The 27565-nt window shown below is 40.5% G+C and overlaps 2 protein-coding genes across 7 annotated transcripts in view; both read left to right on the top strand.

Annotated features, from left to right (window-relative positions):
- The window catches only part of flt4 (fms related tyrosine kinase 4), a 75963-nt gene that overhangs the window by 1234 nt on the left and 47164 nt on the right, over window positions 1-27565 (top strand).
- On the top strand, window positions 281-4794 carry LOC111948022. 3 transcript variants are annotated; one of them, XM_023959280.1, is made up of 4 exons: window positions 281-938; window positions 2465-3522; window positions 3608-3775; window positions 4312-4794. In XM_023959280.1, the coding sequence occupies exons 1-4, from the start codon at window positions 615-617 to the stop codon at window positions 4379-4381; spliced, it is 1620 nt and encodes a 539-aa protein (XP_023815048.1). In that variant the 5' UTR covers window positions 281-614; the 3' UTR covers window positions 4382-4794. The 3 variants fall into 3 exon arrangements, with proteins under 3 accessions (XP_023815048.1, XP_023815046.1, XP_023815047.1); XM_023959278.1 differs by having other exon boundaries at window positions 287-938; window positions 3608-3924; XM_023959279.1 differs by lacking the exon at window positions 281-938 and having other exon boundaries at window positions 2281-3522; window positions 3608-3924.

Here is a 27565-nt window from a genome sequence, read left to right as displayed (position 1 = left end):
TCAAAGTTCGGAGCGCGCAACTTTTCATCGATCCGAGGCTGATCGAGGTTTTTATTTTTTATTTTTACGAATGCACTTTTCCTCACTAGGAGTTAGAAAACTATCCACGATCGCTTGTGGGGGTTTACTGTGAACTGAAAACTTTTTAATTTTTTTTACGTTTAGAAAAGTAGTTTTATTGTGAAATGTAACCACCAATAAAGTTCATACAAACTATAAAAGGTCCATTGGGATGATCTGTATGCAGATCAGCACTAGGGGGAGGCATGCTGTTGATGAAGATGTTAATTAATGACAGAGGTGTAAAGTACTTGAGTAATTTTACTTGATTACTGTACTTAAGTATTATTTTTGGGGATTTTTACTTTACTTGAGTACAATTAAAAATCAATACTTTTACTTTTACTTAATTACATTTTTTTAGAAAAAAAAGTACTTTTTACTCCTTACAATTTTATTTACAGTCAAAAAGTACTTATTTTTTGGAGATCACTTCATTCTATTTTCCCTTGCTATTACCAAACCAATTGAATTGCGCTGATGCCCAGTTTAATTTAAATGTTATTTATTCTGCCTATGAAAATCGTTTTCACATTATATGAAATTGGTCAGACATGTTCATTGGTCCTTTGGAAGTGACGTCATGTCACATCTATTACCACAATGCACAGCACCTTGACCTGGAAATTAGGGAAATTATAACAGTCAATCAGTGGAAGAAAATGGAGGAAGTATGTGATTCATCAGCAGCTGCGAGCAGCACAGTCCAAAATCAGCCACAGGATCAAGAGCACCCGTGGCCGTATCTTCGCGAATTCTTTTCTTTAAGTGGTGTAAATAAAGATTCATTCAAGATGAAATGTGTCCTCTGTCTCCCGCTTAATAAAGAAATATCGGCCTTCAAAAGTTCGCCATCAAACCTAAGGAAGCATATTGAGGTAAGTACATTAAGTATTTTGTTTTACTGATAGTTTTTTTTTTTTTTTTTTTTTTTTTTTTTTTTTTGGGTGTGCATGTTTTGACGTTGATGGCGCGCCTTTTATATGTGTAGTAGGCCTATTTTCACTAATGCATGCGATTGACAATATAAGGCTCACGTAATAAAATGCTAAAATGCATTTGTAATTGGTAACGTTAGGTCCACGGGAAATTTGGCGCCTATTGCAGCTTTGAATAATCATTATCATTCCGTGCTCTCATTGTGTTTGAATTCATGCAAAACACAAGAAAACCAAGCGAGAAATTTTTTTCCAAACATGTTGTATTGTCAAAACGGTAACACTTTACAATGAGGTTGATTAGTTCATGTATTAACTAACATTAAATAACCATGAGCAATACATTTGTTACTGTATCTGTTAATCTTTGTTAACGTTAGTTAATAGAAATACAGATGTTCATTGTTTGTTCATGTTAGTTCACAGTGCATTAACTAATGTTAACAAGATATAAAGTATTAGTAAATGTTGAAATTAACATGTATACGTGCAGTTCATTATTAGTTCATGTTAACTAATGTAGTTAACTAACGAACCTTATTGTAAAAGTGTTACCATCAAAACTAATGTAATGAAATCAATTCACCCTGTCATGTCAGCCTTACAGTCCTGTGTTTTTGTCAATATAATCAGAAATAAAATTAATGTTTGATTGTCACTAAATGCTACTGTATTTCTAAAATCAACAAGTATTTAACATTATAAAGTGTGCAATTGGCTGCAAATGTCAGTTTTATTAAAGGGTTAGTTCACCCAAAAATGAAAATAATGTCATTAATGACTCGCCCTCATGTCGTTCCAAGCCCGTAAGACCTCCGTTCATCTTCAGAACACAGTTTAAGATATTTTAGATTTAGTCCGAGAGCTTTCTGTGCCTCCATTGAGAATGTATGTACGGTATACTGTCCATGTCCAGAAAGGTAATAAAAACATCAAAGTAGTCCATGTGACATCAGTGGGTTAGTTAGAATTTTTTGAAGCATCGAATACATTTTGGTCCAAAAATAACAAAACCTACGACTTTATTCGGCATTGTATTCTCTTCCGGGTCTGTTGTCAATCCGCGTTCACGACTTCGCAGTGACGCTACAATGCTGAATAAAGTCGTAGGTTTTGTTATTTTTGGACCAAAATGTATTTTCGATGCTTCAAATAATTCTACCTAACCCACTGATGTCACATGGACTACTTTGATGTTTTTATTACCTTTCTGGACATGGACAGTATACCGTACATACATTTTCAGTGGAGGGACAGAAAGCTCTCGGACTAAATCTAAAATATCTTAAACTGTGTTCCGAAGATGAACGGAGGTGTTACGGGCTTGGAACGACATGAGGGTGAGTCATTAATGACATCTTTTCATTTTTGGGTGAACTAACCCTTTAATGCTGTAATCAGAGAGTGTATGTGTAATTGTTACATTTATTGCATACAATATAAATATTTATTTGTTGTTTTTACAGAGAATGCACCCAAATTACCTCAAAAACTACTCTAAATTGACAGCACAGAAGAGAAAGATCGGGACCTCCACCCATGCTTCCAGCAGTAAGCAACTGAAAGTTGACTCAGTTTTCCCAGTCAAACATGTGTCTCCAGTCACTGTGAACAAAGCTATATTAAGGTACATCATTCAAGGACTTCATCCTTTCAGCACTGTTGATCTGCCATCATTTAAAGAGCTGATTAGTACACTGCAGCCTGGCATTTCTGTCATTACAAGGCCTACTTTACGCTCCAAGATAGCTGAAGCTGCTCTGATCATGAAACAGAAAGTGACTGCTGCCATGAGTGAAGTTGAATGGATTGCAACCACAACGGATTGTTGGACTGCACGTAGAAAGTCATTCATTGGTGTAACTGCTCACTGGATCAACCCTGGAAGTCTTGAAAGACATTCCGCTGCACTTGCCTGCAAAAGATTAATGGGCTCTCATACTTTTGAGGTACTGGCCAGTGCCATGAATGATATCCACTCAGAGTATGAAATACGTGACAAGGTTGTTTGCACAACCACAGACAGTGGTTCCAACTTTATGAAGGCTTTCAGAGTTTTTGGTGTGGAAAACAATGATATCGAGACTGAGGCAAGAAGGTGTGAAAGTGATGACACTGATTCTGAAGGCTGTGGTGAGGGAAGTGATGGTGTGGAATTCCAAGATGCCTCACGAGTCCTGGACCAAGACGATGGCTTCGAATTCCAGCTACCAAAACATCAAAAGTGTGCCTGTCACTTACTTAACCTAGTCTCAAGCGTTGATGCCCAAAAAGCTCTCTCAAATGAACACTACAAGAAACTCTACAGATCTGTCTTTGGCAAATGCCAAGCTTTATGGAATAAAAGCAGCCGATCGGCTCTAGCAGCTGAAGCTGTTGAATCAGAAAGCCGGCTTCAGCTTTTAAGGCCAAACCAAACGCGGTGGAATTCAACTTTTATGGCTGTTGACAGAATTCTTCAAATTTGCAAAGAAGCAGGAGAAGGCGCACTTCGGAATATATGCACCTCTCTTGAGGTTCCAATGTAAGTGTTTTTCCCCTCTATCGATGTAAACAAATGTGGGTTGTTTTTGTTTAATACTCTTTGATTATGCTGATTTCTCCTGTAGGTTTAATCCAGCAGAAATGCTGTTCTTGACAGAGTGGGCCAACACAATGCGTCCAGTTGCAAAAGTACTCGACATCTTGCAAGCGGAAACGAATACACAGCTGGGGTGGCTGCTGCCTAGTGTCCATCAGTTAAGCTTGAAACTTCAGCGACTCCACCATTCTCTCAGGTACTGTGACCCACTTGTGGATGCCCTACAACAAGGAATCCAAACACGATTCAAGCATATGTTTGAAGATCCTGAGATCATAGCAGCTGCCATCCTTCTCCCTAAATTTCGGACCTCTTGGACAAATGATGAAACCATCATAAAACGAGGTAAATGAATGCAAGCAACATACACTTGACGAATTCTAATCTGGGCAACCTTTGAGCCATACCAAAATTATTCTTTTATTTATTTATTTTTGCACTTTTTAGGAATGTTATATCCCATCTTTGGCTGTGATCTCAATATGAATATTGATGTAAAGTATTCTTGCAGCAGGTTGTAGTTATCCCTCAGTGTTTCTTGAAACCAAACTCATATGTATCATATGTGGTTTGGAAATGCAGTTAGATTTTATGCTAAAATAAGGGATTTGCATGATTTTAGATGTAGATGACTGCACGTAAATGTAGTTAATGACAAAATCCATAAAATTTGTTCCCAGTCAGAAGCCCCTCAACCAAACTTTTCTTTGTGTCTGCTCACTGTGCTTGTAGGCATGGACTACATCAGAGTGCATCTGGAGCCTTTGGACCACAAGAAGGAATTGGCCAACAGTTCATCTGATGATGAAGATTTTTTCGCTTCTTTGAAACCGACAACACATGAAGCCAGCAAAGAGTTGGATGGATATCTGGCCTGTGTTTCAGACACCAGGGAGTCTCTGCTCACGTTTCCTGCTATTTGCAGCCTCTCTATCAAGACTAATACACCTCTTCCCGCATCGGCTGCCTGTGAGAGGCTTTTCAGCACTGCAGGATTGCTTTTCAGCCCCAAAAGAGCTAGGCTTGACACTAACAATTTTGAGAATCAGCTTCTACTGAAGTTAAATCTGAGGTTTTACAACTTTGAGTAGCGTGTACTGGCATTAGATTGTCTGTCTTATAGTTTGATAATTAAATACAAACAGTTCTAAAGCAGGATAAAACCTTGTATGCATTTCATTTAATGTTTTTTGAGATTAAAAGCTTAAACAAGAATCTCTAGTTTTCTTTCTTGCTTTTACTTTTACTTCCTTAATACTCAAGTACAATTTTAATGGAGTACTTTTTTACTTTTACTCAAGTAAGATTCTAGCCAGATACTTTTACTTTTAATTGAGTAAAATTTTCCCTAAGTACTTGTACTTTCACTTGAGTAAAATTTTTGAGTACTTTTTACACCTCTGATTAATGATGCTTTTAATGCAAGGAGGGGAAAAAAAGAAATGCACTCATGTAAGTTCAAGTGACAAAACAGACTAACTTCCATATATGAATGTTATGAAAAAATGAAGAAAACCCCCATGGTTGACTTTTCTGCTAGAGTCTGTTTGTTTCCAGCATGTACATGTTGGAGTTCTCCATCCCTGATTGTTGCTGAACAGCTGTTCATAAAAGCAGAGACTTGCCCTGCTGGGGAGCGGTCACCATATGGTTGTCCTGATCATAAATCTGGCCTCTTTCATCAGCACTGCTGGGCCGCCACGCCGGCTGGAACTCATACATTCAAAACAAGGCCCGAGAGTCAGTCATGTCAAAATCAAAGCCAAACGATGGTTTGTCACATCTCCTATAGCTCAAAAATGTAATCGCCAACTGTTGTGGGGTTTTTTAGATTCAAAATCAAACAGGGGATGTATGAAATACCTGGATCAGACCCCACATTGGACTAGCCTATTAGCTCAGACAGCATCCATCTTTGTCAGCCCGTTAAAAAACATAAAAGACGGAATAAAAACCAAAAGGGTCCTGGAGGCATTTCCTAGCCCATACAGGATATCAAACTCATATTCAAACCATGCGTACTGCTTTGAGTCTGCTAATATGGGCCAGATTATTTCTCAAAGATCAAATATGATTTGAAAAAAAAAAGAATCCTCCCCAATTTTACAAATATTAAAATTCCCCCCCTCCCTTCCCATTTTTTGTCTGATGCAAGCATGATGATAATGACAATCACATTATTTTAATGAAAGTGAGACCTGCCAGCCCAGAAGTCACTGTCATTAGGTGGAGAGAGGATATCAGCTGAAAAGTAGCAGCTGCATTAAAAGAGCAGCAAGATTTCATCCTATCTCCCTGTCATTCTCTGCTTTGAATTAGGGCTGTTTTAAGACGTTTATCACAGATATGTAAGAATGTGGTGCTTTTTAAGAGAAACGTTGGTGTGCTATTAGTCTAAGTCAGTTTGCATCATGTTGTTGTTTTTGTTGCAAAGTGATTAGCCAGCGGTTGACTTTTATATTTGATTTATTTTGGAAGTGCTTTCGGCACACATGCCTTCACTTTGTTGATGTTGACTTGCACACAATGGTGCCCTACTGTCAATGTTGATCTCAGAGCTGAACCTGGGGACTTTGAGGGGTGGACGCATGGTGCCTCTCTCTGAATATCTTGTTTTAACTGGCGCCAGTGATGGAGGAATGCTGCTGCTGCTGCTTTTGCTGCTTCTGTGGGAGGTGTTCTGCAGAAATATCCAAATAAATAAAGGATCCGGTGCCTCACTCGTCGTTAATATATCATACCAAACCCCCTTTGGGCACTGGAAAGGCTGGTCACTTACATTCTTACCATGCCAAAACGCCATGCTGCAGTTGTTATACACTTTTTTTTTTAATTTGAACACCAGGAATCTGAAGCTCAAGTCAAATATGTGTCCAAGTCAGTGTTTGGTAATTGATGAAAACCATGTGCAGTGTTCTGAACACACCGTGGTTTCCAATCCCAGCTTGAAGTCATCCTAATTTCAGAACTTGGGAATTGGAAGTGCCCTATTTCAATAAAATTAATATATTTGTAAAAAGTTGACTCTCTGCTACTAGCAAACTATAAATATTACTTTCTTACTAAAAATAAAAAAATTTCAGATACATTTCAGCAGCAGACACTGCGGTTTCATTTTGATAAAACAGTTATTTTTATTCAGAAAATATTTTTGCTGCAACACTAAAATCGATACATTAATGAAAGCTTGATGGTAAGAGCCCCATGAAAATCAATATTACGAGAAAGAAGTTGCAGAACTAAAACCACACAGAGTTTGGAAGCTGGAGCGGCAAAAAATATCCCTAACGACTCGAAATGAGCAGAAAAAAGGCCCTGAAAACAGGCAGTTGAATAAATAAAATTAATTAGAGCAAAGAAAACGACCGAACTGGTATGAAAAATAAAAAAGCATAATTGGGGGTGAAAATTGTTTTGCAAGTGTGACAGATATCAACAAGGCCATTATGAATAATTCTAATTCAGCATGTAATAAAGGCAGAACAAGACAAACAAATGGGCTTTTACTGCACCGTCTCTTCATGTTACTAAGTTTTATGGGACTAAATTCTGTAAAAGTGCTTATGCAAATCATTTTTATAATCCTATCATCTAGCCACAGTAACTTTTAGCTACCAGTAAAAGGAATACTTTGGCCAGTTTATGTGTGCAATTTATCAATTACCAAATATTTTCTTATGAACTGCAGACGAACAGCACAGAATTGTGCCTCAAGCAAAATAACCCCATGCTAGTGGCCTGCTATAGATAGATTGGCTGTTTTTTTTAATGCCCTTTAATACACTTGTGAATTCAGATTTTCAAGAACTTGTAATTTCCCTCTCAAACAGGGTCCCGCCTGATTACAAAATGACCAAGAGGTTCACTGGCCAACTGCAGGGTATTAAAGTGGAGAACTATCCAACGAAATGGGAATAATCTCAAAATAGGCCATTTTTGTTAAAGATTGAAGCACTGTTAGGCTTCTAGTTCTGTTCCTCCAAAAGATGGATGTACAGCCAAAAGAAAATGCTACTAATAAAGAAAAAAAAATAGAAATAGCAATATAAAGACGTAAAGTGGGGAAACAGTTTTAGGAGGTTAACATTCGCAAGCTTTGTCCAAACTCTCTGTATCCATCTTTTCTTTGCATTGACATTTTTATGCACCCTCTTGACCGAACCTTTAAGCTTTTAGGCAGCACTATTGACAAAAGCTATTAGCATTATAATGGAGTAAACACCCTGGTTAAATTCCAATAATCCACACTTGAATTCATTTTTTGCATAACTGCCGGCTATAGAAAATGACGACTGCAAGGTTTGTGGATAAACTTACTGACTTCAGTTAAAGAAATGTTTTCTGGCATCTGATTTATAACATTTCAGCACAAAATGTTATGCTAGACTTTAAAAAACACATAAAAAAGGTTCAACTACAACTGATGCACAGTCCATAAACCTGCACAATCTATTCTTATTCCACTGACCTGTGGACAGCTCTGATTTGATCTCTACTGCTCAGATATTTAACTGCTTGTTGTTGATTTTCTTGCTGCTTATCTTCCTCCAGCATGCCGTCCTCTGTTTACAAAACATATAACCCCTAAGATGGCCTATTTTTCTGAGATATTTCGGCCATTTGAGTTGGAAGCTTTGGCTTTGTTCACAAAGATCTGGAATGTTTGGACAACGCTGAACTAATCTAGGAAGTCCCTGTTATTGTGTGAAAGCTAAATCGGTATAGGGGGTTAGACCATGTCAAGTCATCACAGAATGGCTTTAGTGCTTTCTTTATTTTAGAAGGGCTGCATACCTGAATGAAATCAAATGGTATCAATCCATGTTATTCTGTTTTTTTGTATGGATCAGTAATGAACTGCACCCTAGTTAGAACATCCACTTTTTTAAAAATGTCACAAAGCAATTTAAAAAAAAGATTTTTGAAGATGTAATTAAAAGAATTGAGTACAAAGCTGTGCAGCATTCATAAGGAAGAAGCACAAGAAGTATGCAAGAAAAAGAGATACAGCAGCTTTGGAAGAAAAAGAGAAGCAGTAGTGCTGCCAGTTCAGTAAGATACCAATGTCTGTTTTTGAATATTGATTTGTTACTGAAAGAACATTTTGCAGAGGTGCCACCAAAGATGATTCCATTACAGTGAAATGATCACCTTTACACATCTTTTTATAATATTTTAAATAAAAAAATTCTAATTTTAAAAATGTTTATTTATTCTTTCTTGTATTAACAAAAACTTGCCCTATAACAAAATAATGGAGGCCCTTGGCTCATCCAACCTGATTAATTAATGTTAAAACATGCAGTAACAGCTTGATTTTCTTCAACACAGATTAAAGTCATCTCCAATCATCTTTTGCTCTATTTTCAAAGCGTTCTTTTAATTAGAATTATGCAGTTTTTAGGCAAAAATCATAAGACCTGTGTTGTTTTCTAGGACATAGTTTCTGCAGAGTGGCATTAGTTCATTAGAAATTCCCTTGTGAGTTGTTGGTGGGGAGACCCCCCCCCCCCTTTTTCCCTCCCCATTGCTGAGAGCTCTCAGTTTACAAGCTCTCCCATTAGCTTACAGCCCCTCACACCCCCAACTTAATATTAGTGTTAATTAATATTAGTATTAATATTAGTGGGGCAACAAAAATGGTGAGCACTATTCCAGCTATCCAACTGTTCATTTTAGAGCCAGATGTCAGCTCAGACGAGGAAACATGGATCTGATTGCCTGCAAGTGGAAGAATCAGAATGGAGCGGAGCAGGGAGCTTGTGGTCCACCCAGTATATTTTCTATGTCAGAAATATGCTTTTTTTCAATGGCCTTTTTTTTGTCTGCCCCTGATTCACAATGATGGGAATAAATATATACGCAGAAAAGCAATTTTAATCTTAATTTTCTTTACAGATGTCCTCCATCATGAGAAAAATGCCACAATAACATGTTAAAAACACAAAAAAGATTATTTTTATGCGAGTGGGTCAGGTCATTTAGAGTTTAGCACAAGGCCATATGAATTGTTCTTTAATATTTGTGAATTGTTTTTAACAATATACGTACATTAGAAAGAAAAAGTACAATAGAAACCAGCTCATGACTTGACACAGCTAATGCTTGCTGCTTAATGTTTTTTATAAATAACTTTTAAAATGACTGTTTTTTGTGAAAAGCTTGCTAATTGATTTCTAGCGGCTAACTTGCATGCAATTGTCTTCACTTAGCTTATCAGGGTGTATTATTTGCCTTTCAATATCGTATAAAATGAACATTTAGGCTTCCAGACAATGATTGTTCAGCTCTTGTGAATACACAAGGGATTCTCATGGTACAGTGGTGGACGAAATTGTTAGTACCCTTCAGTTAAAGAAAAAAAGTCCACAATGCTTACTGAAATGACTTGAAACGTTCAAAAGTAACAATAAATTAAAATTTATAGAAAACTAAATAATCAAAATCAGCCATTACTTTTGAGTTGTTGATTAACAGAAGTGTTTAAAAACACTACTACTAAACTACTACTAAACTAATGAAATAGGGCTGGACAAAAATGTTAGTTCCCATGACTTAATATTTTGTTGCACAACCTTTTCAGGCAATCACTGCAATTAAACTGTTTCTGTATTTGTCAATGAGCCTTCTGCACCTGTCCACAGGTATTTTGGACCACTCCTCATGAGCAAACTGCTCCAGTTGTCTCAGGTTTGATGGCTGTCTTCTCCAAATGGCATGTTTCAGCTCCTTCCACAGATGTTCAATGGGATTCAGATCTGGGCTCATAGAAGGCCACTTCAGAACAGTCCAACGCTTTTCTCTTAGCCATTCTTGGAGGTTTTGGGCTGTGTGTTTTGGATCGTTGTCCTTTTGGAAGACCCATGACCTGCGACTGAGACCAGCTTTCTGACACTAGGCAGCACATTTCTATCCAGAATGCCTTGATAATCTTAAGATTTTATTTTACCTTGTACAACTTCAGGACACCCTGTGCCAGATGCAGCAAAGCAGCCCCAAAACAGAACTGAGCCTCCTCCATGTTTCACAGTAGGGACAGTGTTCTTATCTCAGTCTGCTTCATTTTTGAGTCTATGAACATAGAGCTGATGTGCCTTACCAAAAAGCTCTAGTTTTGTCTCATCTGTCCAAAGGACATTTTCCCAGAAGCTTTGTGGCTTGTCAACATGCATTTTTGCAAATTCCAGTCTGGCTTTTTTATGATTTCCTTTCAACAATGGTGTCCTCCTTGGTCGTCTCCCATGAAGTCCACTCTGGCTCAAACAACGACGAATGGTACGATCTGAGACTGATGTACCTTGATCTAGGGGTTCACCTTTAATGTCTTTGGAGGTTGTTCTGGGCTCTTTGGATACAGTTCCAAATATCCGTCTCCTCAATTTGTCACCAATTTTCCTCTTCCGGCCATGTCCAGGGAGGTTGGCTACTGTCCCGTGGGTCTTAGACTTCTGAATAATATGTGCCACTGTGGTCACAGGAACGTCAAGCTGCTTAGAGATGGTTTCATAGCCTTTACCTTTACGATGTTTGTAAAGTTTAAAAAGTTTAAAAAACTTTAAAAAAACGTTTAAAAAGCAAAATTTACCTTCGGGGATTAATAAAGTTGATCTTGAATCTTGAATCTTGTCTATAATTTTGTTTCTAATGTCCTGGGACAATTGTCTCCTTGGTTTTCTGTTGTCCATGTTCAGTGTGGTACACACCTTTTCACCAAACAGCAACGTGACTATTTGTCTCCCTTTAAATAGACAGACTGACTCATTAAGGGTTTGAAAACAGCTGTGATGTCAATTAAAGGACATACCTGAGTTCATCATGACCCCCAAGTAGTTCTCAGTCTTTTATGGAGGTACCATCATTTTTGTCCAGCCCTATTTCATTAGTTTTTTTTTTTTAAATAATGCTGTTAATCTACAACTCAAAAGTAATGGCTGATTTTGATTATTTAATTTTCAATAAATTTGAATTTATTGTTACTTTTGAACATTTCAAGTCATTTTAGTGAGCATTGTGGACTTTCTTTCTTTAACTGAGGGGTACCAACAATTTTGTCCACCACTGTATTTGCCTCAAGTTCTTGTAGTCCAAAGAAAAGCCTTTTCTCCATCCAGTAGTGCAGGGCTGGCGCCGGAACAGTGTAGAAAAACACAGCAGCAGGAATCCAGTTTTACAAAAAAGATCCCAAGCATTCATGTGGAGATTCAGAACTGGCTGTCAGAGATTAAATAACATTAAAGTGTGGAGGAAAAAAAGGAATCAGACTTTTCCAGAGTAAATTAAGTTTGTTGTAAAGTAAGACCCCGTTACCATGGAGTAAATTGTTACGGACTAAGCCACCTTGTGTTTGCTCAATGAACTGCTCTGGCTCCAGTTCCTCATGTTCTCTAAAACAGCCTCAAACATAAACTAGATTTTAAAGTTTAATTAGCACACCTTATTCATTCCATGTTCTTTTAAATCCATATAGTCTTCTCTGTTGTAAATGTTAAGGTTTCAGAAGGTTTCTTTCCTCGTGCAAATTTCCTCCTATAGAAAGCATATTTCTCTGGTTTAAATCTGCTCGGAGAAACCAGGATTCCCTTATGTCCTATCCTGGATCCATGAATATTTAAGAAGGCTTTCTTAAATGTCTTATGTTACTTCTGTTGTTGAAATTGTACAGCCTCCTTGTAATCAACATCCTTTGAAATAAGATTTCTTGACTGCAAAAAACACCAATTTAGACATCTTAAAAATATTACAAGGTGTTTAAAAAAGGACCATACCAATTTATTCCCAAGTAAAACTTGCGTCTGGTACAGTCCTTTAGTTTGTTCCTGTTGTCCTTTATATTTTGTCAGTCTATTGAATCAACCTCTAAATGTTCTTGTTTTAAATACTAATAGGTCAAATCTTGCAAGATGATCTAAGTTTTTAACTTTTTCTTTTGTCTGAAAGGCAGATTTGTTACATTTTACTGGAATGTGTTTTAAACTTGAGAAACTTTAGCATTATTTTTTTCTAAAATCATCTTATTCACAGACAAAATAAAAATTTTAAAAAACTTCTTTGAAATGAAAAACAGGGGAAAAAAGGCTTCATAAAAGTTTTACCCAATCAACAGCCAAAACAGAACTAGTGTAATAGTGTGATTATTGTGTCTCATCATGACACATTTTCTAACTATACAATCAATGTCATTGTTTTTATTGGGAATTTTGGCATCTGTGTGAAGTCAACGTCCAATCCCTTATTATCACATGATCATTTGAGTATTTTTTAGGTTATGAATAAGATATGTTGCTTTTGCTGAGTTTAAAGATATGTAAACTATGATTCATCCAAGCCTAAAAACTTAAAGTTTGTAGGAAAAATCTGAGTAGAAATCTGAGGCATTAGCTGCAGTAATATAGAATTTAACAATTCACTATTTAGATCAGTGTCTCCATCAGTGGTATTCTCTGAAAAGACATTTAAAGGAAATAGTGCCTGGAGAGAAGATACTGATCTGAAGCCAAAACCTGGGACATGTTGGCTATTATGTTATTACAACACTCAAAAGTACTCCTGTTGCTTAGAAACAAGCATCACGTAGAGAACTTATCTGTTTCGAAAGAACCACCACTGTGACTGTGAAGCTGCTGCTCAGCCTCAGGCTGTGATGCGGGGCAAAAGTTTGTGACTGGCGAGTGCATGTCACAGGTCGCCGATACCTCTTACTAAACTTTGGAGGTCACTTCAGGTTCATGGGAAAGACTCCATTTTCAAATCCTGAGGAAATTGTCAGCTTTCCTCCCTTCAGGCATTCAGCACCATAATAGTTGACCTGGCACTCCCTACTTTGCCTTTGTTTTCTACATCAGGTTAGATGTTACCCACAAGGAGATCCAACACAGCCCCCTGTTTGTGGTCTGAATCATCTGGAATGACAGAACACGCTCAGACATGGTGGGCTTTCCCTCTGATTGGCCGCAGCAAAGCAGACCTGGCTTTGGTCCCTAAGAAGGGCGCTTTGGACTTTGTAGTGAAGCAGTTACCCAGAGTGTGCTGGGTTCCCTTCTCAGCAAAGGAAGCAATTTCTCACTAAAAATGATGACGAGCAAAAACAAAAAAAAGTGGATGGCCACAGAGGAAGAGCTGGAGCTGTCCGGTGGGCTTTTGAGGCAGGTACAGGAAGGTTTAGTCAGGGACTGAGTCTTTAAACATAGGAAACTGGCCCAGATGGCTTGTTGCTGCATCCTTAATTGTGTACCCCTTCTCTGGCAGGATGTTGGAGGCCTCTCCCCTCCAGTTTTTGAGAGGACAGGGACGAGGTGGATGTCATCCTCCTCGGTAGTAACAATAAAATCAAAGCCGAGCTGCCAGTCAGTCAGTCGCCTTGCCTTTGGCCTGGCCTTGTCTCTACATGACAAAGGAAATGTCATTTCTTCCTCTTTTTTTAAAGCATGAGAGAGTTTTTTTGAAGTCAAACCTACTGGATGGCCTGTGTGGCCTTCCAGTTCTAAGTAGATAGTCTCAGTAGCAGCTTTGGCCTTTACAGATAGCATGTGACCAAAGCATGTTCTCTGTATTTTCTGTGTCCATTAAATGCTTTGGGATTTTGTTTGAACTGTGACTTGCAGCAAATTTGCAGCTCTAAATAAAAATGAAAGTCATTTTTACTTTTGTGTCTGAGAAATCCTCAGTCTTCCCTTCTGAACTCCTCCACCGCTTCCTTTGTGCCACAACTGACACTCTGCGAAACAACCTATTTATTTGTACAAGGTTGCTCTTTTCCTGTTCCTGTCATGTGCTGATCAGAAACAAAACTACAGAGGAGCGAGGGGAAAACAAAACAACAAAAAAACACTGACGACAAATCTTCCCCCGCTGCCCATGAAAAGAGGAAGTGCGGAAGAAGCGCAAACGTGATAAAGAAAACAGGAAATGTGATTGCAATGAAAAAAAACACTGAGCAGCTTTTTCACAAAAAAAGGTTTAATGTGCCTCCGCCACGTACCCGAGGAGAGATGCGCTCTGCGTCCTCGCCTGCTTTGCATCTGTGTGCAGACGCTTTACATTTCTAATTGGGTTGGAGTCTCTAATGGCATCTCCATCTACGCTGGGCTCTTCCCCTCTTCGGGAGCGTGTGATTCATCAAGTCAGCAGGTGTCCTTCATGTGCTCCAGTGTCATTACAAAGCTGCCTTAATGTGGTAAAATAATCATTGTGGGCTGTGCAGAGAGCTAAGTGAGGGTTATGTGAATGCATGCATCCTGTGAGTTAGAGGTTTCATGTTATGGAAGAATTATTGATGCTGCCCTCACTCCATCTCAGAACTCTATATTGTGCTTTTCAAAGCAAAGCATAAACACAACAAGCACAGTGGAATTAATACTTCCAAATACTTTGTGCAGCAGTGAAGTACTACTAAAAATATTTTTCAAACATTTTCTGCAACATTTGTAAGCAGAATTATAAACATGTGTCTGGTTGTATTTTTTCATTTAAAAAAAGAAAGGACAAACTTATCAACTGACCTGCATAAGAATATGTGAAATTGATATAGTTGGAGTATTTACATATGGATGAAAAAATAAAAAATTTAAAAAGTGTCAAAGCAAACAAGTTGTAGGCCCTACAAGCACATTCTCTAATTGTAAAATCCACCCTCCTTTCACATTTATCACGATTTTCTTTTAGAGATTATGCATATTATGTTTATATTTCAACATTTCTTGTTCAGAATAACACAAGTATTACAAACTGAACCATTTGTCTGAGACCGGGGGAAGCAATTTCAGGAGTCTGTCAGATTTATTGAGGCTTTTTGAAAATTGGATGCATTTCCCCTTAAATAAATTACTTCCCACCTTGCCCAAATCATGATAACGCCACCTCTGTGCCTCACAGGATTTGCTCTTTACTAGAAATCCTGTTTTCAGTTTGTCGAAAATCTCTGCAGCTGCTCTCAAAAATATATCTATATAATAAAGTTAATTCATTTGGAAAGCAAGAATATAGAGAACGTTTCTTTGCTGTTGACATTTTCATGTCTTTCTGAAGATTTCATTTACTTTTATGGCGCAGACGTTTTAGTTTGTCCTTTTAATCCTCCATTAATGAACATTTCCTTAGTTGTTCTGACAGAATCTGCTGTTTCAGATATTTATTGAAAATATTCTAAAACCATTAATTCTAAGAGATTATTCTTTCAACACTTTCTTTCATCACATTTTAGTCATAATGAGGATCTGAAATTAAAGGTTGCCTAATTTTTTTTTATCTGGCCATCAAGTTTTGCATTTTGTTTCTTTATTTGTTCCACTAAAACACACACTCAAAATCCATTGATATTCCTAATTAGAAGTTACTAAAGCATGTATTTCTGTGTTTTAATGTCTTTACAACAGGGGTGGCGAACACGCGACCAACAAGCATGCGGCTCTTTGCGTCTCATCATATTTTCTATACTGTGCCTCATTTCGTAGTTTTTTCCCTCTTAAACCACACTCAAATCCATCAGAGGGTCTTAAAAATAAATAATAATAAAAGTAATTTGGCAGTGTGTGTTTTGATGCTGCTCCCGACACATAAGTGACCGCCAATCATTTGCGCGGGTTACGCTCAATGCCGGAAAAAAATAAGTAAACATTTGATGTGCGTGCAGACCGTTACCCTAATGGTCTAAATGGCGAAACTCAGAGTATAAAGATAAACACAGGACGTTTCTGGAAGAATGGGAAGATTCTTACTTTTTTACTGAACGGAATGGCAAGTCTCTATGTTTATTATTATGAGCTTTTGGAAGCAGTAAAATTGCTCAGGGCAGAAAAGAACAAAAAGTATCCTGGAGAAAATTAAACTCTTCCTGATCTGACACAAATTGTCTCCTTTATTAACAAATTGAAGCTTTTCAAAGAGCACGTTCAAAAGGGCAATCATCCCACGTGTCTTTACTTCTTTGAACTCACAGCAGAAGACTGCAATCCAAATGAGTAAAGCGCAGAACGTGACGCTGCTTGCTGGACGGAAACTTTACTTTGCGGTTTGAGGACCTGCAGCAGAAACGGCCACAGATCACTTTTCTCATCGATCCTTTAATGCAGAGCCTGCCTGAGATCCCCGCTTGTCACTGATGAGGCAGCGAGCGAACTGGAGATGATTGAGCTGAAATCTCTTTTGACAGAAGGCCCTGTTACGTTTTGGAGAACGGAAAAATACCCGTGTGTAAAAGAGCCGCTCTCAAGCTGCTGTCGACGTTCTCCTAAATATATGTCTGTGAGTCCCTGTTTATTACCTTAAAACACGTGAATTTAAGGCATCGGTCCGTTCTGACCAACACGTACAGGAACTGCTCAGAGAGGTTACAACAGAATATAAACCTGATCTGCAGAGGATTACTAGAAACAAGAGATGCCAGAAATCCCACTGAGATCATCATCCCATCACTCTAGCAAGGTAAAAAATTCTGAGATGTAGTTTGGAAAACACACTTGACTGAGCATTCTTGTGTGAATAGTGTGGCGACCTGGGGGTTAGCCCCGCCTTCAGCCCCTAAGACTCATGGGATGTGGGGAATCTTGGGTGTAAAACCATGAGTGAGGGGGCTGTGAGCAGAAGTGACTTCCATGCTGTTTGGCAATTTGTGAGTGTGTTCTAATTGTTGGGTTCCAACACTAGAAAGTTGGGACATGGGCTGTTACCAGCACAGCCAGGTGCTTGGCAGCTCAATGCATGTTAAGCTGTTACAGTAATATACAGACTGAGTTGTTATAATATTGTAACATTCCATCAAATAACAGCTTTACATGCACAAAGTCAATTATCAAATTAATAAAACAAAGAGTTATAAAGTGAATTTGTTGAACTGAAGGTTAAATTTAATTTATGCCACACACAAGTGAAATGTAATGTATCTAATGTGTTCATTGTGAATATGAAATACTTAGACACCAGAAGGATGCTCTGTCCACATGTTTGCATATTTGTTGATTTAAGGTTCATTGAAAGAGGAATATTGAGATACAAAGAATTACCAGTTAAATGCTGATGGATGAATGGTGAAATATTCATTTTTCATCATCGTAAATCTGACTTCAGAGGAGTCAGTGCCTCACCAGCCATCAACCTCACTGCACGTCACTGAATAGTTGTGTGTGTCAGAGAGAGAGAGAGAGAGGGAGAGAGAGAGAGAGAGAGAGAGAGAGAGAGAGAGAGAGAGAGAGAGAGTGTGTGTGGGTGTGTGTGTGTGTGTGTGTGGGTGTGTGTGTGTGTGTGTGTGTGTGTGTGTATGAGATGAGAGAGAGGTGCCTGTGTGTGTGGAGGGGGTATCTGACCTCCAGGGTAGTCGCTGTGTTAACTCTGGCTAAGCTGCATTTGATGTGTAGATTGAGGGTGTACACTTTCCTTGAAATAAACACAAGTACAATACGTGCTGTTGTGTTGTAGGGAGAGGAGTGTGTTATGGAAAACAATACGGCTTTAATTACGTGTTTGTGTGTACGTCTTGGCAGGTCAGTGTGTGGTGTGGCTCTTCGACTCTCACAGTGAAAAAACTCAGCTCTTGGTGTCAAACATGTTCGCCACCCCTGCTTTACAAGATAGGTTTGGGACCTAAACAATTCTGACTTTGACTTTCCCGCTTGCAGTCTTGAAAGCATAAAGTCACACAGATGTGTTGCTTAATTTGCAGCTATATCTAAAGAAGTGGGAAGACCATACCAAGACAGAATTTGTACATTGCAGACATCCAGAAACTGTGAACTTTATAGATGGTGCAGTTTAACCTTTTTTTTTCCTCAGAAAAAAAATCTGTGTATTTGATTGCATGCAGCAGGAAGTGCAAGGGGGAAGAGATATGGCGACACTAACGCTGGGTTTTCACGCGAACATTAAGGATTCTGAAGGTAAAGATGTTTCTGCAGCCGTCATGCAAATGAGATTAAACACTGAAAGTCAAAATAAATAATTTCACACTTCTTATATTTAAGGCAAATTTTCAATTTTTAAAAATTGTCTGATGTTAAAGTCCCACTCCAATCAACTTTTGATCAACTTTCAAAGCGTTCCTGTTGGTCTTTTAATTATGATTATGCCATTTTTAGGCAAATAAAAAAAAAACCTCAGTGTTTTCTAGGCGATTGTTTTTGTAGAGCAGCAGTAGTTCATCAGACATGTGCCTCTGAGTTTTGGGTGGGACTGTTGGGGCTGCCTTTACTTCCATCATCCTTTTGTTTACTCTCTCTCCCGCTAGCTTACAGCCCCTAACACCCCCAACCTCACATTACTGGTGCAACGAAAATAGAGAAAAATATTGGAGCTATCCCGTGGTACAGTTATGAGCCAGATGCCAGCTCAGATGAGCAAAACAAAGACATATATGGATCTATTTGTCTGCAAGTGGATTTATCAGAATGGAGCGGAGCAAGGAGCACCTACTTAGGTGCAATTTTTTCATCTGCTCCTGATTTACAACAATTTGAATAAAGAAATACTCAGAAATACAATTTTAGGCTTAATTTTCTTTTTAATATGTTCTTAATCATCAGGGAAATGCTAAAAGAACATATTAAAAACACCAAATAAATTCTTTTCCCCAGAGCCAATGAATATGCTTATGCGCATTTTATAGTTTTTAGTAGTCCGGGTATCAGCTTTTTCTTATGTCAGCCAGGTATGTAAGGCTGACACATCAAAGTGCAGCCTGACGCACGTACTGAGAGAGCAGCCATTGTTGTCCTTGAAACATTCAGACTTCTGGCACTAAACTCCAAATTTGTCCTCTCACAGATTTGGAGCCATGGCTGACGTGAGGTCGGCTTGTTTGAGATCAAAAACAGTTTATTTTACTTTACAATTTCCGTTTTTCCAATCAAGATTCAACCAATTTTCAGGTCTAACTGCTGGGCTTGGCAGAGAAGGTGGGATCTCATGCAGGGTGCATGCATTACTCTCACACTCAGTGGGGCTTTTCACAGCTACAAAGAGGGAATCACATTCTTTAGGAGCAATGTCACATTTCTCACAGGAACGGGTTGAGTGAGCCATCCGTCTCAGGAAGACCAGAGATTTGAAGTGATCGTCAATAAGTCCTCGGTAATCACCAAAGAGAGAATTTAATTATTTTTGATGATCCCCAGCGATCGACCTGTCCGATACAGAGAAGGTAATGAGCCACAATAAAGCCATTTAAGAGGCTTCACGAGGTTAGACTGTGGAAAATTAAACGCAGCCCTGTTATTAGTGTGTCCCTTACATCATACCTTCTTTTGCACATCAAAACGTGCGCTGAAATCACACAGTAACAGAGAGAGTGAATCAATTTGGAATTTGATGTTTTATCTACAGGTTAGAGTGTGATTCTGCTTCTTGTTAGCTGAGGCTGATCCCCCAAAGCTGCTGCTTATCTCGCCACCACCAGCTGGAATGCATGGGAAAAGAGGGAACCAGGCTCAAATATGCTTTTGGCTGACTGCCCGTGCTCACATTTGTAAGGTGGTTGTCGGTGAGCCAATCACCAGTCATTTGAGCATTACAGCGCTAGAAATCACTCTGAATGGAAAAATGTCGGCTCGGTTTAGAAAAAAAGGGTGCAACATTGACTATTTTTCCTCTTCAATTGCTTGACTTGCTCATTTGCTAAATCTGTTATTGAACTCAAATATATAAAAGAAGTTCTTCTAGAGTTTTTAGCTCAACTATTGAAGAAGAAAAAGGTCACCATGACATTTTAGCATGGTAGATAACCATTCAAATCTGTTGATTTTTAACTCTTTGTAGGGGTTTGTAATTCAACAAGACGGAAATTTTTAAGATCCTAAAATTTTAAAAATGTTTTTATCATAGGTCCTTAAAAGATACGCAATTCACACCGTGGTTCCGACCAGATGGATTTTTTTGGAACAGTCCACGTTCTTTTGATTTCTGTGGACCGGATAAGCAAATTGTAGTTTAAATAAAAATGTTTGTCTTTGGATGGAAAAAAGGCAGCTTTTAAAACAAAAAATGGATTCCAAAGACTATTTATGAATAAAATGGTTTGTTTATTTGAGACTCTTACAGTTCCCTAAAATTATCAACCTATGCCATAAATTGTTTACATTTCATTTCTTTACATTTCATATCTTAAAATGGTTAAAAAATAATCCAGAAACCAACTCATGGTTAGACTTGGAACAGGTGTTATGTGGAAAGATCAACCTGTCACAGCTACCATTTATTAGCCAAACAGTTAAAAAACAGGATTGTTTCAAAAGCATTAATATAAATGCCACCTTAACAGCCTGGTGGGAATTTCTCAAAATATCAAAATCATCAATTCAACCGTGCAAAATGACACCCATCTGGAACAACCCGGACATCCTTATTAACAAAAAAATGATTCACTTCCCAGCTTGGCAAGCAGGGGGCATAAAACAACTAGAGCACGTAATTATTGATAGAAGATTCATAACCCCCCAGGAACTTCAAGACAAACATGGAATAAATAACTTCTTGGAATATCAGCAACTTAAATCAAGTATTACTAAAAAGTATAAAATTAAAGACGACGATTTAAAGCTACCAGATGTAGTTACCACTCTGATTAATTTTTCAATGAATAGAACTCTCCCCAAAATATACAAACTTTTATGTAATTTAGATAACAATATTGCCCTTCCAACAAAAAAATGGGATGCAGATTTGAGCATCAGCACAGATGAAAGCTTCTGGTCAGAACTTTGTCTAAACACCTTTAAACTGACAAAAAGTCCAAATCTGCAGCTAATCCATCTCAAAACTCTTCACAGAATTTACTACACTGGACAGAGGATGTTCAAGATGGGTCTCAGTAACTCAGACATTTGCGAGCACTGTGATAATAATCTACCCGACAGCTACATGCACGCACTGTGGTTCTGCACTCCTGTCAGGGCTCTCTGGCAGCAGGTATGTGCCGATTTATCAGTCTGGCTTAAGGTTTCAATCACTGCCTCACCGTCACTTTGTGTGCTTGGTGACATGAGTGCCATCGATATAGAAGAAGGATTAGCATCTATCATTTTCATAACTCTTTGTATTGCCAAAAAAACTATTTTAATAAATTGGAAAAACAAGAAAAATATAAACATAAGTCAACACAGAAATCTGCTGTTTGATCATATCAGCTTGGAAAAAATGTCAGCCCAAAGCTCAAGTAACTTTGAAAGAATTCAGTCTCTCTGGTCTCCTGTGGTGGACTCCATGACTTAGGGGGTGGAGGGCCTGGTCGTCGCTGCTCCTTGCCCTTCTGCCGTGGTTTGGGGTGGGGGTCGGGGCTTCCGGTGCCTGGCGGGGGCGGTGGGGGGCTCCGTTGGTCGGGGGGTCGGGTCCGGTGCCTGGGTGGGGCGGGCTGGGGCGCTGCGTGGTCCTCTGGGCTTGGGTGTGGGGGTGCGTGGTGGGGGGGTGGGGTGGTGGTCTGGCTTGGCTTGGGGGGGTGGTCCCTTTGCCTGTGCTGGGGGGGGTTGGCGGGGGGCCCTGCTCGGGTGGGGGGGGCCCAGCGGCGCCGGATGGGCTGCCCATCTGCACCTGGGGCTGGGATCGGCCCTTCCCTGGCTCTGGGACGGGACGGGACAACCCTCTCGGGGCCCCCGGTCGCTCTGGGTGTCACCCGCTTCGGCTGCGGGGTCTGGGGTGGGGTGGGGTGGGGGGCTTGTCGGCCCTGTCCTGTGGGGGGGCGTTCTGGGGGGGAGGGGGGGCCCATTATTAGTACGGGTCGGGGGGGCTAGCGGGTCGGGGTCTCCGCTGAGGCAATCAGTGGTTGCCTCGGCCGGTTGGCCTCCTCGGTCCCGTCGAGGCCTGACCAGAGCTCTTCTAGGGCCGGCGTCTGGGGGTGGGGGCCTGGGCTTGCTCCGGGGGGGGGCGACGCTTTCTGGCTCCTCTCTCTCTGTGTGGGGTGGGTGGTGCCGGGCCTGGGGTGTCGGCGCCTCCGGGGGTGGGCCCCTGGGCTGGGTGGCCCTGGCCCCTTTGCTGGGGGTGGGCTGGGGGACGGCTGTTTGACCACCGGGGGACAGTCTACCAGCTGTCCCCAACTTACCCCCTTCCTTATATAACCTCATATTATGGTGAGGGGGTGGGGGGTTTAGCCTGCGATGCGCCTTGGGGGGGGGCTACTTGGGAGTGGCCCCCCTCCTATGGTTGCCGTATGGAGTGGGCCCCCCCTCTTTCGGTTTTATTTGCACCTTAGACACGTAGGGTCCTTGGTAGGGGGGGTGCTTGGACATCACTGCCAGCAAGCAGCAGATGTCCTCCTGGCACCCTACCCGCCAATTTTAACCGCACCTTAGACATTTAGGGCCCCTTGGTGTGGAGGGTGAGGGGACATCACTGTGAGTAATCAGGAGATGTCCCCTTAGTGCCCTACTCGCCAATTTTAACTGCACCCCCCTTAGTACACACACCCCTCCCCCTTCAATATATACATTCAAACATAAACACACACACATGCACACAAACACCCTCTCAAACACCCATACACGCACACACATTTTACAAGGAAGGTGGGACCTGGGTCCATCTGTCCCCTACCCCGTCCCTGGTGGGGGGTGTGGGCCCCTTGGCGATGGCGGCCGTGTCCCTTGGGTGCCGGCTCCCTGGGCCTGGCGGTGCTCTCTCCGCACGGTGGGGGGGTTCATATTACACCTGAGCCGGGGGTGTTCGTGTCCCTGGGGGGTGGGTCCTGGTCCTTGCCCCTGGGCGCTGGGCCCCGCCAAACTTCCAACATGGCCGAGCCTGGTCGGGCCATATTTATAACATCCCTTATGGGCCGCCCTTTTTTCCCCGGGGTTCCCCCCTCCTGGGCGGGGGCGGCGGGCCCCTGCCTTGCTCCTACCTGGACCAACCGTGGGCCGGGTGGGTGGCTGCCTGGAGTGCGGAGCGGGTCTCCCTTGGGGGGTCCTGGCTCGTACCTGGGGTCGGGGCGGGGGGATGCCCGGAACTCCTGGGTGGTGGTGGGGTGCTCGTCTGGGGCTGTGGGCGTCCCTCTCCGGTGGGGCCCTGCGTTGGGCTCTTCCGGCGCGGCGGGGGGCTGCTTTCCTGGCTGGGCTGGGGCGGCGCTCTCTTTCCCTCTGCGCCTCCCTGCTCTCTGGCTCTGGGGGCCTCGCGGCGGTCCTGCTGGCCCTGGCCTGGGTGGCGGTCTTGGTCGCCCGGGGGGCGGTTGTTCCCTGCCTGTTCCCGTGTGGCGCTGGGGGAATTCCGGCTGCCGCTGCTGCTGCGGCGGGGGTATGGGTGTGGGGGTGGCTGGGCGCTCCTCCTCCTTCTTTTCACATTCCACCATCCATTTTAGAAGAACATAAACACTCACCTGAGCACAGGTGTTAGCTCACCTTTGCACTAATAGTTTGCATGATTGAATGAATGAAAGATTTCACACTAGTTGGTTTAAAGGCATAAGTATGCGTTCGTGAACACTATCTGTTTTGTGTGCATGTTGACATGTGGACATTTCTGCGGCTAGCAGGTGTGTTGATAATATTTGAGTGTGTGTGAACAGGCCCCGCCCTTTTTGTACTACATTTGAACCGTACCGTAACGATAAACAACCAGTAAACCTGCCTGCTCTATGCTGCTTCATGGTCTTACCCCCCTTCCCCTCCTATTATCACCCTCCTACCCCCCCCTCTCTCTAACGTCCCTCTTTCTTGTTCCCCTCTTTCCTTTTCCGTCCGGTCCAACACCAAAGATTTTCAAACATGATTGAAATTAATAAAGTTTGGCCTCAATTACAAAAGGGGTTTATTCAGACATACCTTTGGTTTGTCTGAAGATGAATAACCCCTCTTGTTAGAATAAAATATGTCCAACACAAGAGGCCCTCAGCTCTCATCTGTTTGCCTAGCTGTTGGACAGGACAAGTTAAAAAAAAAAAAAAAAAAAAAAATAAAAATAAATTGTTTACATTTATGTAGAATTTTGACAAAAAAAAAGATGAAAAAGCAGAAAAACCAAAAATCACAGGCAGACAGGGACCACCTTAAAAAAACTGACACAAAATAAACTTAAGGCCTAAAAAGATGACCACAGAACAAATGAAGAACATTTTAACATCGTAAAATAAAATATTAGTCTTTGAAGATGACGCATCTCCAAAGGAGAGTTTCAAGATGGAGATGGTGGACCAGAGCAAGCAAGAGCTAAAGGGTTTCATTAATCCAGACAGTTTCCATGGGTGGCAACTAAATCAAAGCAATTTGAAAAGTTCCAAGGCTAAATACAAACGTTAGACAGCAGGTATGATCAGAACATTAGAGGCGATGGGCAATTAAAACCCAGTTTCTGTTATTGATCAATAGGAGGTAACGGCTTTTGATCTTAACCGAAAAACAAGAAAAAAGCAAGAAATAACAAATGTATGGTAGGGTGAAGAATACATGGGCCCTCACTTCTCACTGAGTTTCTTATATAAACTGGTATAAATCAGGGAAGTTAGCGATAACAGCTGTAACCATCCGTCATGGGAAGCAGCTCAAAAGGTCATGGCGTAGAAATGTGTTTATTATCATGTCAAGATATCAGCCATGAACCTCTGTGAATTGATGTGTTTGCTTTTTCAATGGCATTCAATTCACATAAATGTACATTGAAGCGATGAGTGTGTTTGACACAATCTAAACAATGACTAATGGATCATTTTTTAAGGCATTCAGGGAGCTGACAGAAAGCAATAACTTTTGAAAGTTAAACGTCTATGTTGGGCTGAATATCCAAATGTATGGACATCTGGAACAGGAGAGTCCAACTAATCTAGGAAGCCACAGCAAACTGACTTTTTACGTGGCTCTGAACTAGTTCAGTTCTCGAAATTCAACACCTAAGAAGAGCACAGTTGAATAGATTTTTAAATACAACTTAGATTATTTCAAAAAAGTTTTAGCACCCAGGCAGAAGAAAACTCAGTTTCAAAAAGTCAATTTCTTTTAAAATAAATTTTCAGAAATTGCAAATTAACTGCACTTTTTTTCAGCTTTTGCTAAAAAAAAAGAAAGTATTTAAAGATTTTGGCTTCTGACTTTTAAAACCTTGAGAGAAAAAGAGTGTAGCAGGCAGGATTTGTCATGAATTGAATTTATATGAACTAAATCAAAATGACTATCCTAAAAATAATTTCATTTAAAAAACTGAAGGATGTTTTGTCAATAATCCTTTTAGTGGTCACTGTGGGAGAGGGGTATCATTCTTTGGTTTTGCTTGTGGAAGAACAGGAGCAGCTGGGACAATAATCAATAGAAAATAACCAAAGAAATAAACAATTCCAGCTTACAAAATGCTTTTTATCCCATTTCATATAATTTGATGCTTAAAATTTTTTTTGCCTGCATTTCTACTCTCTCATAAGAAAGACAAGGGCTGCATGGTGGGATAATAGTTGGCGCTTTTGCCTCCCAGTAAGAAGGCTCTGGTTCAAATCCCGGCTGAGTCCTTTCTGTTCACGCTCTAGCTGTGCATGTGTGGGTTTTTCTCTGGGAACTCCAGCTTCGTTCTTCAGTCCAAAACATGCTTCACTGGTGTGAGTGTGCGATTGTCTGGCCCTGCGACCGACTGGGAAATTGTTCAAAGTGTATCCCATTTTTGTCCATCAGTAATGAGGATAGGCTCCAGCAGCCCCAAATAGGACTGGATGGATGGACTTTAAGACAGACTGACAGTATTTTTGCAGCCACTTTCTATTCAAGTTCATCCCTTCAGTTTATACAATTGGAAGCAGAGATTAGTCAAAATGTGCTGATTTAATGTATGAAAAATCTTGGAACACATTTGTCTCAAGCTCCTCAGGATAAAGGATCTGTTACATGAGTGTGACATCTACTGTATGTTGGAGCGTTTCAGTCTCAGTGTTTCCCATTTGTAGCAAATGTTTTTTACACCTTCCCCTCTTCCTCCGGCAAACCACTCCACCTCGCTGCGCCCTGTGCTTTTTCTCGCAGGGCTCGTCAGTCACGTCTTGACATTTCAAAGGGTTTGAATTTCACTTCTCAGCCATCAGTGTGTGATCTTTCAGCAGATTGGGAGGCAAACATCCATCAGAGACCCAACTACAACAGGCATTTAGCTCACAGCTCAGTCAGTCAGTCTCCATCCGAGGGCAAACACAATATCATTTCACATCCTATGTGCTCTAACTCAACCTTTATTCCAGGATCATACTTGAAAATCACATTAGACTTCTTCATATTAGGACAGTTGTTGGAATTACTGAGAATTGTCCTTGTGAAACCAAATGAAGCGTTCACAAAAAGCATTAAAAATACATTTATCTGTGTGCTTACTGCTGTTTTCAGCATTAAAGTAATTAGTTTTACAACAAAATTTAATACAGAAAGTAAAGAGGAAAAAAAAGGATTTAGGAATACTATTTTTTGAAAGTTTATGCTACACAAAGCATTAATCTGATTCTCCTTTTGAGCATCACAAATTTGTCAACATCCCATCTTGCTCATCAACACCCACCTTCATCATTTCTCTGTGTGAGGAAGCTTTGCAGTTATCATCAGAGGAAACTGTGGCTGTAAAACAGCGTGCAGCTCATGAGCAATGCGCTTTCGATCCCATTTAGGCAGACAGTGATACTTGTCAGAAGCCATTAGTGTGACAATCCAACCCTTTGAGTGCAGCAGCATCTTTAAGAACAGGTCCTTATGTTTTCTCAAAACTCTTCAGTTCTTCAGTTTAATGGCACAATTTGGTCAAAGTTTAAGCTGAAACGCAGCAACTGTAAATGGATGTTTCACTTTTATTTTAATTATATTTGCCCTTTTTTAAGCTGCTGTATAGGAATCAAAGTGGGCTTAATGTGTCCTGGATGCTACACTTCTCCCCCCACCACATAATTAATCTCTCCTTTTTCCAATTTGCCGGTGACAGATCCGGTAATGGTGACTTCACCAGAGGGCTTATGGTACATGTTTTCCAACTTTTATTGAGCTTCATTTGACTATTTTTGCCCTTTAACTCTCCCCCCCCCCAAAAAAAGGATTCTCGCCAACCTTCCATTAGTATTGAGTTTGGAAGG

Source organism: Oryzias latipes, chromosome 10 (assembly GCF_002234675.1).
Source record: "Oryzias latipes chromosome 10, ASM223467v1".
In the NCBI taxonomy this organism is placed as follows: Eukaryota; Metazoa; Chordata; class Actinopteri; order Beloniformes; family Adrianichthyidae; genus Oryzias; species Oryzias latipes.
The sequence above is the reverse complement of the archived record's forward strand: the minus strand, read 5'-3'. Positions and strand labels throughout refer to the sequence as shown.

Excerpts from the sequence above, each read along its gene's own strand:
- LOC111948022 (XM_023959278.1), top strand. The coding sequence starts at position 615 with ATGTTCATTGGTCCTTTGGAAGTGACGTCATGTCACATCTATTACCAC. Across the intron at positions 3,523-3,607 it reads ACCTCTCTTGAGGTTCCAAT|GTTTAATCCAGCAGAAATGC; the intron begins GTAAGTGTTTTT and ends TTTCTCCTGTAG. Across the intron at positions 3,925-4,311 it reads TGAAACCATCATAAAACGAG|GCATGGACTACATCAGAGTG; the intron begins GTAAATGAATGC and ends CTGTGCTTGTAG.